Here is a 16,786-nt window from a genome sequence, read left to right on the forward strand (position 1 = left end):
CATTACGACTGCGAACTCTTCAATGAAAACCTCAGTAAAAATAAGCACAAAATCCATGGCACCTAAATCTTTTGTAATAATTTGAAGTATTTTAATCGTAGTATAAACTAGTAATCTCTGCAATAACACAATTTAATCATGAAGTATAAGATGAACACGAAGGAATGTATTGCATTTGGAATTCAAAATCAAAACAGTCATCAATACAAAAGAGTCATTAGTTCATTCAAACACCACCATGCGATCAATCATACCTCGACTGCGATGATGTAGTAAAATAATGGGATTCCTGATTTCCTAGCGAGTCAATTCATCGAATGCTTTAGATGTGGTAAAACTAGACACATTCAGTCAATTTGTGATACCATGGTTCATTTCGCTGAAACTGATGCTAAAATTTGCTATTGTGATCCTGTTAATTTGAATGATGCCAATGAGCACTTATCTTTATCCAAGACTTCGAGTAGCAGTATAACGTCACATAGCAGTCCAGAGTTGAATGAAACCCAGAATCATTGTGAGACAAAAGTTTCCAATCAACCAACTTCTTATGAGAATCCTCATGCTATCGTACAAGATATACTTTGTCCTAATGATTCACATATTTCTGATGAAATTTCTTACAACTCTGAGAATAAAATGTTGAATGAATGAAATAATGATCAAAAACCGAATTCAGTTTTGGTAGATTCTGATTTTCTTAATGATCCATTATTCTCTAATGAAATTCTGAATAAATTTGATGAAAATATTTCAAAATAATCAAATCCTGATGTCATATCATATATTATTTATCATCATAATGCATTTGCTTCTTGTAGGAAACATTCAGTACAAAGCACGAGTAATAAATGAGCTTGATTTCCATTACAATTCGGATAACCTCATATCAACTCTTGTTTGTATTTATCATGAAGTCATTTCTAGTAAATACTCTAATCAAAATGTGAAATATGTTTTAAATGAAGCCACATTAGTCATAATCCGGGGATATTTTTCGTGGGGGAAGATATTGTTGGAAAATATATTGTTCAAACTCTAGATATCACTGGTTTCAGTGCACAACTGACATGGTAATTGTATACAATTCCAGGACCTAGGTGAGTCCGTTACTATTTCAGTTGTTAACTCTTATACTAACGAGCTCATTCTAGATAATGTACAGTCTATATCCGATACACTGTCGGATAGACTTAAGATGAACTTAAAAAGAAGACGTACAATCAATTACAGACACCTACACTCCAATTTGTGCTGTGGCGACTGTGGTGTTTGAATAAACCAATGACTCTTTTGTATTGATGACTTTTTATTTTGAATTCCAAATACAATACATTCGTTCGCGTTCAGCTTATACTTCGTGATTAAATTTCGTTATTACTGAGATTACTAGTTTATACTACAATTCAAATACGTCAAATTATCACAGATCCATCACGACGCAAATGTGATACTTAAAAGTATTTGAATTATATTATAAACTAGTAATCTCAGTAATAACGAAATTTAATCAAGAAGTATAAGATGAACGCGAACGAATGTATTGTATTTGGAATTCAAAATCAAAACAGTCATCAATACAACAGAGATATTGTTTCATTCATACACCATATCTTTACAAACCCGAAAAATACAGTAAGAATAGGTTCAGGTGTAACTTTTCAGCAGAAAAGTAGGAAAATTTTCATTACGTATTTAGACGTTTTTAATAGTGATTGTAAAGATGGAAAGAGAAGTAACTTTGTCAGTCATGTATTGAGTATCAAAGTTCGATGAACTTTAGGATTTCTGGGAGAAATAACAACACGTGAATTTGTTTACAGTCTTTTTGTTTGTTAGGAGTACGTTTCTGAAGCTGATAAGTGAGGTTTCCGAAACGTACACAACGAAGTGTCTTAGTGCCTGAAAATCCTGTAGATCACTATCTTAGATGATCATTGTCGAATGACTGGAGGCCTACTCGAGTTAGACGGTGATGGCGTGACAAACCAGCTAACTTCGAAGTCACACCTCGCGGTCAGCATCTAACGTGGATAGCCATCAAAGTCAAGTACAACCAACGCGCAGTTAATCGTACGTTTAAGGATAAACCACTCTTAAATATAGCCTCAAGGTAACGTGAATGCACAACTCTTTGTAAATTATCCTCTTACATAAGCGCAAGAAGATTAGCTGTCGATTTTGAATTCATATTTCTGCTTAATCACTATCAACTAACTTCCGTCAAAAACTATCCACTAGAATGTTTAACAAACTAAACCACTGCCTTCCTAATCTCCAAGTTTTGAATTCTATGGCCAAACAGAAGATACAAATGCCAGGAATTTACAGTGAGTTTGAACTATAAATTTCCAGCGTTGTTAGACCTTGTTTAAACTGTTCGTCATGTAATGCTTCGTATTTCGCTTCAGTTAATTTTGGAATTATACAAATTCAGTCTACAATGCTGTGTTAATCCAAGTATTTAATCAACAGTATCTGTAACAGCTCAGGTTGGTTGGTTAAGAGTTGACCCCAAACAACCAAGCATATGCTAAAACAGTATTGTTCAAGTATTCATTCACTTCCTTACTTTTTGTAAGCGTTATATTCCCTATTATCTTATATTGAATGTTGAGAGCCTTTGTTTGTCTGAACAAATAATCCCACGCTCCACTGTGACTGCGCGAAGATCGAAATAAAGACCTATTCACTACTTCTCTGGTTTCTTCTATCAATAGCACGAGGGTTACCTTAAGGCACGAAAGTGGTGAGCCCTTTTTGAACACAAATTTAACCTCATTTCTGTTATTAATTTTTTTTTACTTAAGCGTAAAAGTAGACCTGATTATCCGTAAACTAAGTTGAGTATATAACTAGTTTATTCCGTATTATCTTAAGTTATTCGTGTTATAGTAACCATTTTTCGTGCTAACTTTATTGCTATATTGTGGTGTGAGCTACTGATATCAACATAAGTAGTATATATGGTGAGTAAGGAATAGAATATCTGACAGCAGAAGATTGAGAAGATCAAGAAGAGAAGAACAGAAATAAAAAGCAATTTGTGTGAAAATCCAGGAACAATGAAGCCTGAGGCAATTGAAGAACATTTTGCAAATAGTGTATCATAGCATGGTTTTTGTATTTTACCAAGTAACGTTGTAATTTGTGCTAAATACATAGTTGGGTGTCCTCACCTGTGTTCTCATTCACAACAATATTTGTCACATACCTCATGTCAGACTCAGTAGAAACCCATAATCTGGAGGATTTGTCACCAGTGGAGATAGACACTGTTATGACTACGAAATCCCGACTTCCAGAATTTGATCGTAGTGATCCTGAGTTGTGGTTTGCTCAACTAGAGCATTATTTCACGAGACACAATATCAAATCTGAAGGGGTTCGCTATAGAGACTTGTGTTCTATCCTTCCTCCTTCAGTCGCCAAAGAAGTCCGTGACTTGATTTTAGATCCACCATCACCACAACCATACACCATCTTAAGACGAGAGATGATAAACCGTTTATCATTATCAGATAGTCAAAGAATCCAAAGACTTTTTCAAGGTGAAACACTAGGTGATCGGTCGCCGTCACAGTTTTTGCGTCACCTCCAAGTGTTAATGGGTGATAACACGGTGGGTGAAGCAGTCCTAAAACAAGGATGGATACAAGCTCTCCCATGCTACGTCCAACACTGAATGCACAAGATCCTGAAACCTCATTATCTCATTTAGCGCGTATAGCCGATAGAATCATGGAGAGAGGTCCTCCAACTGGACCAGGCACAATAAATCACACACAAAAAGTAGAATCAGCAAAAGACCCCGTCACAGAAGGACTCATTGCGAGTGTTAAGAGTCTCACTGAGGCTGTCACCAGAATGCAAATGGGTCATAGAAACAGGAGCAGGTCACCACAACGACCATGATCCAAGTCACAAAACAGGTCACAAATGTCCAGACAACCTGGGCAGTTTTGTTGGTACCACTGGAAGTTTGGTGTCAACTCAACCAAGTGCATGCAACCATGCGCCTGGCCTAAGCATAATTCTAAGACAGCGGGAAACGAGTAACCCCTCCCCAGGTCGCGACGACTGAGGAGGGGCGCCTAAACAGTCGCTTGTTTTATGTTAGAGACAGAAACTCTGGCTTGAATTTCTTGGTGGATACTGGCGCTGCTCTTAGCATCACCCCTCAAAATAAAACTGAGATTAGTCGAGAAACATCATCAATTTCACTTCAAGCTGCAAATAAAACTAAAATTGCGACATTTGGGCAGAAAAACTTAACCCTAGATTTGGGTTTCAGGAGGCAATTCCCTTGGGTTTTCACGGTAGCCGACTTAGATCTGGCAATACTGGGGATGGACTTTCTAGAGAGATACGAATTTCTAGTTGACACCAAGAAACGGCGATTAACACTATAAGAAACTTCGTATTACACAAAAGGCAAAGAAAGTCACATCAGCTCTCTTAACTTGATTCAAACTCCTCCAGTAACAACAGCGAAATTCCAAGATATACTCGCGGAATTTCCAAACTTAACTAAACCAAACCCACAGCCTTCTAAAGACAAACTAAAAGTAAGTCACACTATCAAAACCGAAGGTGCACCGGTTTTTGCAAAACCCAGGAGACTAGCACCAGATAAGCTCAAAATCGCTAGGGCCGAGTTTGATTATATGCTACAACTGGGTATTATCCGTCCCTCTGATAGTCAATGGGCATCCCCTTTGCATATGGTCCCAGAGAAGAATGAAGGTGACTGGCGACCGTGCGGGGATTACAGAGCCCTCAACCGTCAAACCGTACCAGATAGGTACCCAATACCGCATATCCAAGATTTCACAAACGGTTTACAAGGTATGAACATATTCACTAAAATTGACTTAGTCAGGGCATATCACAATATCCCAGTGGCTGATGAAGATATCCCCAAGACAGCTATTACAACACCCTTTGGCTTATTCGAGTTTGTACGCATGCCATTCGGCCTGAGAAATGCGGCACAGACATTTCAAAGATTCTTAGACAATCTACTTCGAGGTATGCCATTTGCGCAGGGGTATATAGACGACTTGTTAATTGCCAGCCCCGATTTGCAATCACACGGACAGCATGTAAAAACAGTGTTAAAAAGACTGGATGAACATGGAATAAACATACATCAAAGTAAGTGTGTTTTCGGTGTTCAAACTTTAGAATTTCTCGGTCACACAATAAGCCCAGAAGGGATTAAACCGATCAAAAAAGAAGTAGACACCATTAAACAATATCCCATACCTAGTTCTCTAACACAACTGAGAAGTTTTCTAGGTCTAATTAACCTTTATCGCAGATTCATACCAGGTTGTGCACAATTAATGCAACCTTTGACAGATTCACTAAAAGGAAAACCAAAAGAATTCAAACTGTCTTCTGACGCTGTCGAAGCTATTAAACAGCTTAAAGATAAACTAGCTCAAGCAACTACGTTGATGTATCCGAATTCTCTTTCCCCACTTGCTTTGATGGTGGATGCTTCTGATAAAGCAGTAGGCGGTACCCTTAACCAACTGGTTAAAAACGCCTGGAAACCAATTGCTTTCTTCTCAAAAAGACTCGCTCCAGCAGAGACAAGGTATTCTACCTTCGGGCGAGAACTTCTTGCAATCTACCTAACCATTAAACACTTCCGACACATGTTAGAAGGCAGGGAATTTATAGTCTTTACGGATCACAAACCACTAACGAATGCACTAAAAGCGAGAGCTGATAAATACTCACCTCGAGAAGTCCGACACCTTGACTATATATCACAGTTCACAAGCGATATCCGATATGTCAAAGGTCAGGACAATCAGGCGGCAGATGCTTTATCTAGGCTAGAAATAAACGTGCTACAGCAGTCTACAGTAAACTTCGAGACGTTGAGAAACGAACAAGAGCAGGATCTAGAATTACAAAACCTGATTAAAACAAACAATTCAAGTCTTAATTTAAAACAGTTCCCATCACCTGTTGATGGTATTCTAATCTACTGTGACACGACCAAGGCAATGCCGCGACCTTTCGTTCCCAAAAGTATGCGAAAGTTGATATATAATAACTTTCATTCTTTGTCTCATCCTGGCGCAAAAGCTTCAACAAAACTAATCAATGCCAGATATATATGGCCGAATTTACAGAAGGATGTACACAAATGGGTTAGAGAGTGTTCAGCATGTCAACAATCAAAGATAAATCGTCACACAAATTCACCCATAGGTGTTTTCTCGCAACCAGATGCACGTTTTGCCCATGTGCATATCGACTTGGTAGGTCCTTTACCACGTTCAAACGGTTTTAATTATCTTTTTACATGCATAGATCGATTTACCAGATTCCCTATAGCCATCCCGATAGCGGACATCACAGCGGAAACAGTAGCCAAAGTTTTCATGCAGAACTGGGTAACCATTTTTGGTACACCTATAACAATAACGACGGATAGAGGAGCGCAATTCGAATCCGAACTATTTAATAACTTGGCTAAACTTCTAGGCTCCAATAGGATACGCTGCACTGCATATCATCCTCAGACTAATGGGATGGTAGAACGTTTTCACCGTCAGCTAAAAACCGCCCTTATACCTCACTCAAACCCCAATCAGTGGACAGAATTCCTACCGTTAGTTATGTTGGGAATGCGAACATCTGTCAAAACTGACGCACAGTGTTCAGCTGCGGAACTGGTTTTCAGAACAACTCTGAGACTACCAGGTGAATTTATTAACCCTAATACTAACATTCAAAAACTTAATTTAGAAAATTATGTAGATCAACTACGGGACCACATGTCTAAACTTAAGCCGATTAATACTCGTGAACAATCGCGCGCTGTATATATACCTAAAGACCTAAGCAATTGCACGCACGTCTGGATAAGATGTGACAAAATAAAAGCACCACTCAGTCCTCCATTTGAAGGTCCTTTCAAAGTCGTCTCAAGAAAATCTAAATATTTCGTGATAGAAAAACATGGAAACATCGACACAGTAAGTATTGATAGGCTAAAGCCGGCTTATCTAGATCATGAACCACCATACGTGTTGTTAGATCGTTTAACTGACAAATCCATTACGGAATCGAAATGTAAAGATGATAAATCTTTACAAATGACTAAAACGGTTCGCTGGGCACATCCGATTAGTCAGTCAAGGATGTTGACAGTTTCGGCTGCAGGATAAATCTAACCACGTAGCTAATCAGACCCTGCATCTACGTAAAAATAGTTTTTTTTCCTCATTCCGCCTCACATACAACTCCCCAGACCTTTTACCTTTGATATATAAGTGTTATGTTAAATTTTTTTTTAAATACTGGACACGTAAGCTAGGTATTCCGAAACGATGGCTGAGGATTTTAATCAAACTCATACAACTAACACTGGCAAATACAACGAATTCAAAAAGCAACCCAGGCGAGTTTTATAATTTCTTTTTCTGGTTAATTAACTATGTTGAATGTACTTCTTATATATCTGTATACATTTTTCACGTAGACTGGCTATACATATATACCATATGAACTAATTCTAAAAGTTTTCGGTCGAAGATATGTTTAGTAGCTTGATACGATTAATACTACTATTAATAAGTTTTTTTTAGACAAAACATTTTGGATTAAACCATGGTCAAGTACTTATTAAAGTTCTCATCATTTTTTTTTCTATAGTATTATTATTAATACAAACAAAGAACTTGTACTGTTCCAATATGGCACTTTGATATATCAATCTGTCCTCTTGTTATCTTTCTCTCATATCTGAGCAACTTATGGCCAACAAACGTCGTATTGAAGGGGGTTTTGGTGAACAAGAACATAGGCCCCACGCACTCGAACCTCTGCCCTCCTGAATGCTGGACCGTGTGCCTAGCCATTAGACCACATCAAACCACGGGGGAATGACTGCAATTTTTCCTTTTATCGACTAATCATTCATAATACTAATGAGTAACAGGACTTACACACTTCTGAGGTGCAAACCAATTCGTTACTTGGATGAATTGACGAAATATTGCTTCAATATATCATGCACACCTAAATCAAACCAGAAAAGGGTATTTGACACAACTGTACTTGATCCGCATACTCCACACAATTTTTTTTGCTTCTTAACCGTATATTCGTTTCAGTTTTGTGGATTACTCTGATGCACCCTTGGTTACGCACCTAGTTGTAAAAGGCGGTCATCACTGGCTCAAGGTCATGCATTTGATCGATTTTGTTAAAGAGTCCAACTTCCAGCAAGTTCACCCTTTTACATATATGCATTACAAAAGAGTTTTTTTTTGTTGTTTTCATGGTTCTTCGTACACAAGATATCTACACTATGTTTATTTCCTTCCACAATACCAATACGTTCTGGAGGCCAAGCACTTACATGAACCGAACAAATATCAATTGCATTTATGTATTTCCATTTTGTATTTTATTATTTTATGCAGGCAGTGGAGCAGTTCTTCAGGTTTGCTTGATTTTCACCATTACCTTTGGAGTAGACTCTTCTTTACTTTTTACTTGAGGGCGACTCAAGAGGTAGGTGAGTAAACACCTGATAGCCGGTCTGGGCATGGAAAAATCGTACCTCACCAACATGGTGTTGGGTAGCCCGCTCGCGGCACTTCCTCAGATATTCTTATTCCACATTCTCACACTTTCTCTTGAAAGCACGCAGCAAACCGTCAGCGATAGTTGTAGAAAAGATCACATGCTACAAAATAAGATGACAAGCTAGTAAATGAAGAGACATCCATGGACTATCGTTGAAAGCGTTAGTCGTAACTGATTGTAAGTCAAATAGTGAGCGAGTTGATAATTTCGCCTTGGGATGAGAAATAGAACTAAGGTGTTTTTGATAGATAGGTTAATCGAACCGACGTTCCTACGGAAGTCGATTCTAGGGGGAAGCTAATGTAACAGCTCAGGTTGGTTGGTTAAGAGTTGACCCCAAACAACCAAGCATATGCTAAAACAGTATTGTTCAAGTATTCATTCACTTCCTTACTTTTTGTAAGCGTTATATTCCCTATTATCTTATATTGAATGTTGAGAGCCTTTGTTTGTCTGAACAAATAATCCCACGCTCCACTGTGACTGCGCGAAGATCGAAATAAAGACCTATTCACTACTTCTCTGGTTTCTTCTATCAATAGCACGAGGGTTACCTTAAGGCACGAAATATCTCATATATAATACAGATTCGAATCACTGTCTTCTTCAAAATTTAATTATTTGGGAGCGAAAGTAACCCAGACGAGTTTCATGATTGCATTAGATTATTTCGTACTGTGTTTGTGATGCCTAATAACATTTCGCAGTTACTTTCACGTACAGTAGTCATATATTATGTGACTACCGCCAAGTTTCAGTCGAAATCATGTACATTTATGACTCGTAAGTTGTCGTATTGTGGAAAAATGTATTGCATGTACACGAGCGTTCTGAGTCCATGCCCTAAATAGACACTTTGTTGTACGTAATATGCCACTTAACGCTAGATAATAAGCTGTTTGTATTAGCTTTTTACGAAGTGTTCACTTTATCTGATTTTTCTAAACTTTAGCTATATTGGTGGTTACCGTTTTAATTAATGTTTACTATACGCTTTGTATTTGCTGTTATCTCGAAAGGCAAATCATGACCCGACTTTGTTATTGCACGAAAGTCATTTTTATTCCGTTTTCGGTTTATTCACATGCAATACAGGTTTGAGGAATACCTAAACAACCTAAGAAATTCTCCACGAACCCCACGATAGTCTTCGTATATGTTTGCATGTACACATCCAACTGTTGTATTAACAATACCCAAACTAACGTTCAGTACAGCTTTCAGTATACGGAAGAACGATGTGACGTTGTAACACGTCCAAACTATCGTAGTTATTCAACTTCGACGTCATACTTTGTTTTATGAAGTATTGTGACCTCATGGCTGTTATCTAAGAGATCAGCTGTTCAACTACTCGACGACATAAAACCTGTCCAGTTCAACTGGTGGTTTGACGACACTATCATTCGCACAAATCATCAGTTTACGCAGTCGAGCGAATCTTCTGCAAACTGGAAACGACATTGTCAACTCTATCCCAACACTGACAGCGTTTTTCACCGGCATCATTGACATGAGTTCAGAGTGACACTCTTGTTTTCTTATGTTCTTTTCGATATTTTTCGTCTCACTTATCGAACAAACATGCAACACTCACCGTTTATCATCTTTTAGAGACTTCGTCGTGCTACTTTTGCTATCAATCTGTAGTCTTCGACCCTTACTAATTGTAACAGGAGTCATCAGCTTTTGAAACTCTGGCTACAAGTTGATCGATATTTTCGCACAACGAAATCGTGACTTCTCTTCACGGTTATACTTCTGTACTTACAGTTAGTCTGTTAAATACAGATATAACTAGGATTCGACACTAACGAACAGTAGCTGTCAACAGCACCGTCTGACTTTCTACTTTAAACCAATGGCAGTATAAAAATCGGCAACGATTGGTAATTCGCTCAACATTTTTCATCTGAGGGATCCAATCACTTGTCAGAGCTATCTATTTCAACGTAACTTGATTGATCTTACAAAGTCATGTCCTTTCTTTTACTTTGAAGATACCACAGGTATTGTAGTTTGATAACACTTTACCAGTGACACCTTCGATAATTGAGTCGCGCCCACCCAGTAAAATCAGAAGTCAGAAGCGAGGAGGTTGGAAGATATATTTGGTGGGTTATCAATATATCGAGCAGTGACTGATCTAATCTGGCTAGTGATCGCAGGGGGTGTTGCTCACGCTGTTCTGAAACGTGATTTAGTGCGGATGCACGGCCGAACACCTTCAGCTAAATGAGTACATTAAAACTCATGTGGTCGGCATCCAATGTCGAACACTCACAGAGCTATCGATTTTGGGGATTTATTCACAGCTACAACTTCTATGGTTAGTCGCTTTACATTCAACCTACTTTCTACAATCATATTACTACTCGCTGTTTCCCTATCAGTTTCTGCTGCCCCCTCTCCATTAGTCTTACACCTCAGTAATAACCGGAGGATCCATAATAATTGTTTGGCAACCTCCGGTGCGCGACCACTCCCAACATGTTCGACACACATTCAAACGGCCGTTGAGTATGGAGGGGGAGTATTGTAGGGGCAGTTAAATACCCCTGAGCTCTAGCCAACTCATCCGGCAGTTGGGTCACTGAATATCGAACAGATCATTGATACCCGTCAAACTTAAGGAAAACCAACGCTCATCAGTCAATCATACACCATGGACTGGCCCATGCGGTGGTGGTTTCACTAGCTTCTCTGTAATCATTCTTACCTATATATCTACGTCATGACGTCCTTTGTGTTATATGGTCTTCAAAACAGCCATACTACTTTTATACATCGAAGGGGTAGTCCACGTTAGATGCTGACCGCGAGGTGTGACTTCGAAGTTAGCTGGTTTGTCACGCCATCACCGTCTAACTCGAGTAGGCCTCCAGTCATTCGACAGAGATCATCATCGTTGATGATTCACAGATCCAGGTGCCGGATGACTTAGCTAGGGCAAAGTGACATTTCACTGGCCCTACAATCCCATTAGATTTTTGAGAAGGCATTTGCATTTGAATAATATAGATGAAAAAGACCGTTCACCAGTAGCGGTTAAATGACCAGCTGGAATACAGCAGATAATATCATCCTAATATCATCAGTAGTACTTAATACGGCAAAATACAGGGTGTCATTTATCGAACCTAATTGGGTAACTGTTTTAGCGGTTACGTATATGTTTTTTCTTTATTTCCACACGGATATCATTTCACCTAAAAGAATCACTGAATCCATTACTTAGAATATAGCAACTTTTTGAGCGAACGATCTCAACGTTCCTTTCTGCTTGTTATAATTTACTATAAATTAGGTCAGAAGTTACTGGCGGTTATCGACCCAAGTAAGTATTCTAGGTCTTTCGTATTTCGGTATTCTGGTGATCAAACCGTTCCTAAATACGTCACTATCATTAATTTCGATATAAAGGACTCTGTTAATGTTCAGCCTATCCCACATAGTATTATTGACTAAGACCTAGCGAGATAGGTTCTTCATTTCTGTGACCCAAATAGTCTAAAAGGGTGAAGTGGAGATATTTCTTAAGAAAATAGTGGAGAGATATGAAGCAAATGCGAAATTTTTCGTTTTGTCGTTTTATGTCTAAAATTCTGTAGAATTCTCTTATTTTCCGTCTAAAAATGCTCCTCTTTGCCCAAATGCACGCGCATTAGCCACCTTTACTCAAGCCCACAAATCTCTAATGTTCTTCATGTCAATTGCAAAACAAAGAAACGTCGATTGCTGTTGATCATTAAGGGTAGACGATACTCGTAAGTTACTGGTATTTGATCACAGATGTCTTAGAAATATTTCTCGCGTCTGCTGGGATCACCGGGTAAGTGATAGTGAGGTTGGACGCAGGGTATTAAGGAATGATGGTAAATCAGTTAATGAAGTTGTTAATCTATATCGACTGAGATGGGTAGGCTACGTATTACACATGCCCAATCACCGACTACCATGGTGAGAAACGCTGACTAATTTTGGAGACGGATGGAAGAAAGTTAATGGCTGCCAAACCAAAATGTGGCGTTAGTCCATAAAGTCACTAACTTCTGGTGTGAGCCATATTGTTAGATGCAGACTACTTGGTTGGAGTCCACACGACTATCGTAAACCCTAGTTGGAGACTCTGGGTGACATGGTTCAGGATCTATTATAATGGTGTAGGTGTATGCACTCTGTCTTCCCTTAAACTGTGAGATTAAAATTACTTTATACCCTTCTTTCTCCCTGCATCATATCCTTATATGCAATCTCTTCTTTTAATATATTGTTACCATTGAGGTAACTGCTTCTATGGATTCGGTGTTGATCCTGTTCTGCTAATGAGGTATGACAACTTGTACCGATGCATATGTGTGTGGTCTTACGTTGTAGGTGACTGACTGACACTATAAAGCAGACGCACACATTAAAAACAAATCCTAAATTGATGAGACTTAGTTATAAGAGTAAGCTGGATCGAGTTTTTAAATGATCCTGATTGAATCAACATACAGACCATCGAAACAACGAATATCAATAAACGGCTCAGTATTGTGGATTGGGATTAGGTTGCAGATCCTACTATTTATTTTCATAGTGTAAAGAGTGGTATTTGACTTTGCGGTTAATCTGTATGTACCCTAAAGCCTATTTCTAATCGTAAACCAAAGACTATATTTGAATCCTAGCCCCAAGTGCTCAACTCTGCATCCTACTACTAAGTTGTAATCTGAAACTCCATATCCTATTTCCAGACTCTTCCTCTGCCTCTACATCTCAATTATAATTGCAACTATAACCCATGATTCTAAATTCTACATTTTTACCCTATAACATGGATTCTGGTCTTAAATCTTTACTCAGACATCTCGGGGTACTGTCGTCACTAACATAATTCAGGTTGTCTTCCTGAGTCGAATTATTCTCATTAGAATAAATGAGCATTACTAACTCAGTTCATCTTATTCGCCAGAAGGTGTGCTGTTTTAAAGTACACATTGTGACTTTAAGTGAGCTCTCACGCTTGAAATTCTCTCATTATGGTTCAGCTTTACTGTCAAAATAGCTTTCACCAAGTTTTAAGGTGCTTAAAATTCCATAGAACTATTTTACTGCAGTACCTTTTTTCTTGTATACATAATATTCTTTTACTTTTACTGATACTTCTACTACGTAGGGATTCGTAAAATAATTTTATTTGGTTGTAATAATAGGATATGACAATTTAAACCGATGTACGTGTGTCAGGTTCTACTTTGTGTATTGTAACAGTGATGAAAATACAATACATTTGACAACCAACCTATACATGATCTTGGTGCAAGTTGTATCTCAAATATTTATCATCCGTTAGTCGGCTCTTGTGCCTAAAATGTGTCTATAATTGTGTTTAGTATAAGTCGTAACCATAACTGCTAACTCCGAGATTCATCTCTTGCTCATAACTCAACCGTAACTTGACTTTTAGTTCTTACCGATTACCCTTTTCTGTTTGCAGTAATAAGCAGTTTGAGTTAGCTCCCAATAACCATGTCATACTGTTGAAAATTTTTCACTGATCGTCAGTGATTATATAGCTAACCAATGTGTTGTAATTGTTCAAGGTCATCAGTACAGCATTGTTTTACTGTTTGCATTTTTAGACAGTGAGTGAACTAGTTGAACGCATAGTTTGCTTTATTTATCTTAAGATTCTCATCAGTCCTGGTTGTATAGTGTGACGGGCGAGACTAAAGAACATGGACGAGCCAATCAGAAGCTTTCGCGGGTTTTCAAGGTCACGGCGCTAAGTTCGGTACCTGACGCTTACGTACGGTCGGTTTGCAACGGATTTTAAAGAAAACATGATAATTAAGCGTCTACAAGATAAGTTATCATGAGATTTTGGCGCAGAATTCAATTATACATTTGGATAGAGTTGTGGCATTATAGCTGATGTCAGTTCGTGATGAAAACTTTAAGTATAATTCCTAACCTTAACCATGAACTGTAAATCATAATTTGAATTCTTCACACAGGTTAATAACCCTCATTTAGTCTTAGTTATTACGTTGACACTCTCAGATTCACTCTAGCGTCGCTCAAATGTCGTCCATAATTTATAGTCTCCTCTTAAATCCTAAACCGTAACCCTAATCCTAAACCCTAAACCATACCAACATACCGACAACACTGAAACTATGTAGTCGAGGCTGAAAGAATTCTCGGGACTTTATCATGGTTCCAGAGGTTGACTACTATGGAGCCACATGGATGAGTTCTTGTGCCGGATGCACTATGATTTTAAAACTTCTGAACCTATATCTGACCTTGATAAGTTTTTGATTCATGTAAAAGAACAGTATCCCCCTTAATTTTTGAGTTTTGTATAATATATTTTTACTGTATGCTAACTGTCTTCTGATTGGCTAATATTTCTCAAGGTCATTTAAGATTCGTTCAAGGGTCGTCCATGTTCTTTAGTCTCGCCGTGTGACGAAATCTCAATATGCATTCAGAAAGTTTGATTTGCTTGTTCTAAGTTACTTCACTTGTGACGTAGGCGAGATGACCGTCTCCCAACCGAAAGACAAGTCCACTGCTCGGCAGTTTACTTGCTTCTACTCCATGGGTGTGAAACATGACCAATATGAATAGGTGATACTCATAAGTTACTATTATTCGATCATGGATGCCTTGAAAACATTACTCTTTTTTATAAATTATGACCACCTGGATGCCGTGTTAATGATAATACCACCATTTAGAGAGCAGCGAATCATCGATCGGACCAATGACACACGAAACCTGTACGAGCAGTCTAGAGTATTTGTCAGTCCTGCTTTTTGCCTAGCCCAGCCAGTTAAGTCCAGAACACCAATCTCAGCCTCTAAAGTATGAATCATTTATTCCAAGTATGCTGGGTTTATATACCAAACAGACTACATCGTATTTTAAGATAGAAAATAACAAGATTCTGCCATATGTGGCTGTGAATAAGGGAGATAGTAAATGATAAACAGGGCATAATTCAAGAGTGGTAAATCATATAAAAATAGTCTATAGGTCAAAATAAAGCCCATAATAAGGGGGACACGAAAATGAATAGTTTAGTTATTTAACAATTATACGATGAAAATATACGCATAGTATTGGTCCAAAAATGGATCCCAAACTTACCATTCACTATTGTTATCGGGACATAACACTCTTGTAGTTCGAACCACAGAGCAAGCAATGCTCGTGTTTGGGATAGGGCTCAAGGTAAGGATGACAAATTGACTGATAAGGTGGTTATCGAATCCTCATCAACTGAGGTGGTTGAGATATGTGCTATATATGGCCAACCACTGTCCACCTACATGGGCTATGTTAACTGGTGTATGAGTAGACTAAAAGAATGCTAAGGGCGGCCAAATCAAATCATATCATCGGTGGATGAAGTTATTAAGGATTGTATTTAGTCATGCTGGTGAAACTCTCGGAACAAGACGAGGGTATCATTTACTCTCAATCCGGAAGGCCGAATCATTAGGGAGGGCACTTGAGGAGACAGTTCAACTGACCTTCAGTTACCCACTATCTCCAAGCAACCTGATGTAAGTCTTCCAACTCTTAGTGGTTGAAAAGGCTATAAGTAATCTAAAGCGAGGGAGAGCAGCAGAGCCTAATGAACTAACCCCTGAGATTTCTAAGAATAGTGGTCCAGTTTTAACAGTCGGATTAACTGAAATTTTAGCTAGAATCTGGGAAGTGAACTTAATTCCATTTGACTGGTCTTGAGCTCTGATCTCAGTTTATAAGAAAGGACAAAGTCCTCTTGTAACAATCACAGAGGGATCAGTTCAAGTAGTATTGTGTCTAAAACATTAGCCTCAATAATACTTCGACGTCTAACTAGAGCTCGTAAAGAGCGAACCCGAGAAAACCAGGCTGGACCGAATATTTATTTGTTCTATTTTATTTATTTGGACACAAATATTGGTGCACACCGAATATTCACCCTTAAGCAGACTATGGAACATAAACATACTACCGAGTAAGCAATGTCTGTGTTATAGATAGGGTACTAGGTAAGGATGACAAATTAACTGATGAGGTAGTTATTGAATCTTCATCAACTGAGGTGGTTAGGACACGTGTTATATTGCCAAACCAAAACATGTCACTGGTGGATGAAGTCATTGAGGACTGAACTGAGCCA

General features: G+C 38.4%; 1 protein-coding gene across 1 annotated transcript; it reads left to right on the plus strand.

Moving 5' to 3' along the window:
* Nucleotides 1-3,280: 3,280 nt before the first annotated feature.
* On the plus strand, nucleotides 3,281-3,891 carry Smp_192010 (hypothetical protein; the record flags this gene model as incomplete). Its single annotated transcript, XM_018799259.1, has 1 exon — nucleotides 3,281-3,891. The coding sequence occupies one exon, from the start codon at nucleotides 3,281-3,283 to the stop codon at nucleotides 3,683-3,685; it is 405 nt and encodes a 134-aa protein (XP_018651066.1). The 3' UTR covers nucleotides 3,686-3,891.
* Between the last annotated feature and the right edge of the window lie 12,895 nt (nucleotides 3,892-16,786).

Source organism: Schistosoma mansoni, chromosome 3 (genome assembly GCF_000237925.1).
Source record: "Schistosoma mansoni strain Puerto Rico chromosome 3, complete genome".
In the NCBI taxonomy this organism is placed as follows: domain Eukaryota; kingdom Metazoa; phylum Platyhelminthes; class Trematoda; order Strigeidida; family Schistosomatidae; genus Schistosoma; species Schistosoma mansoni.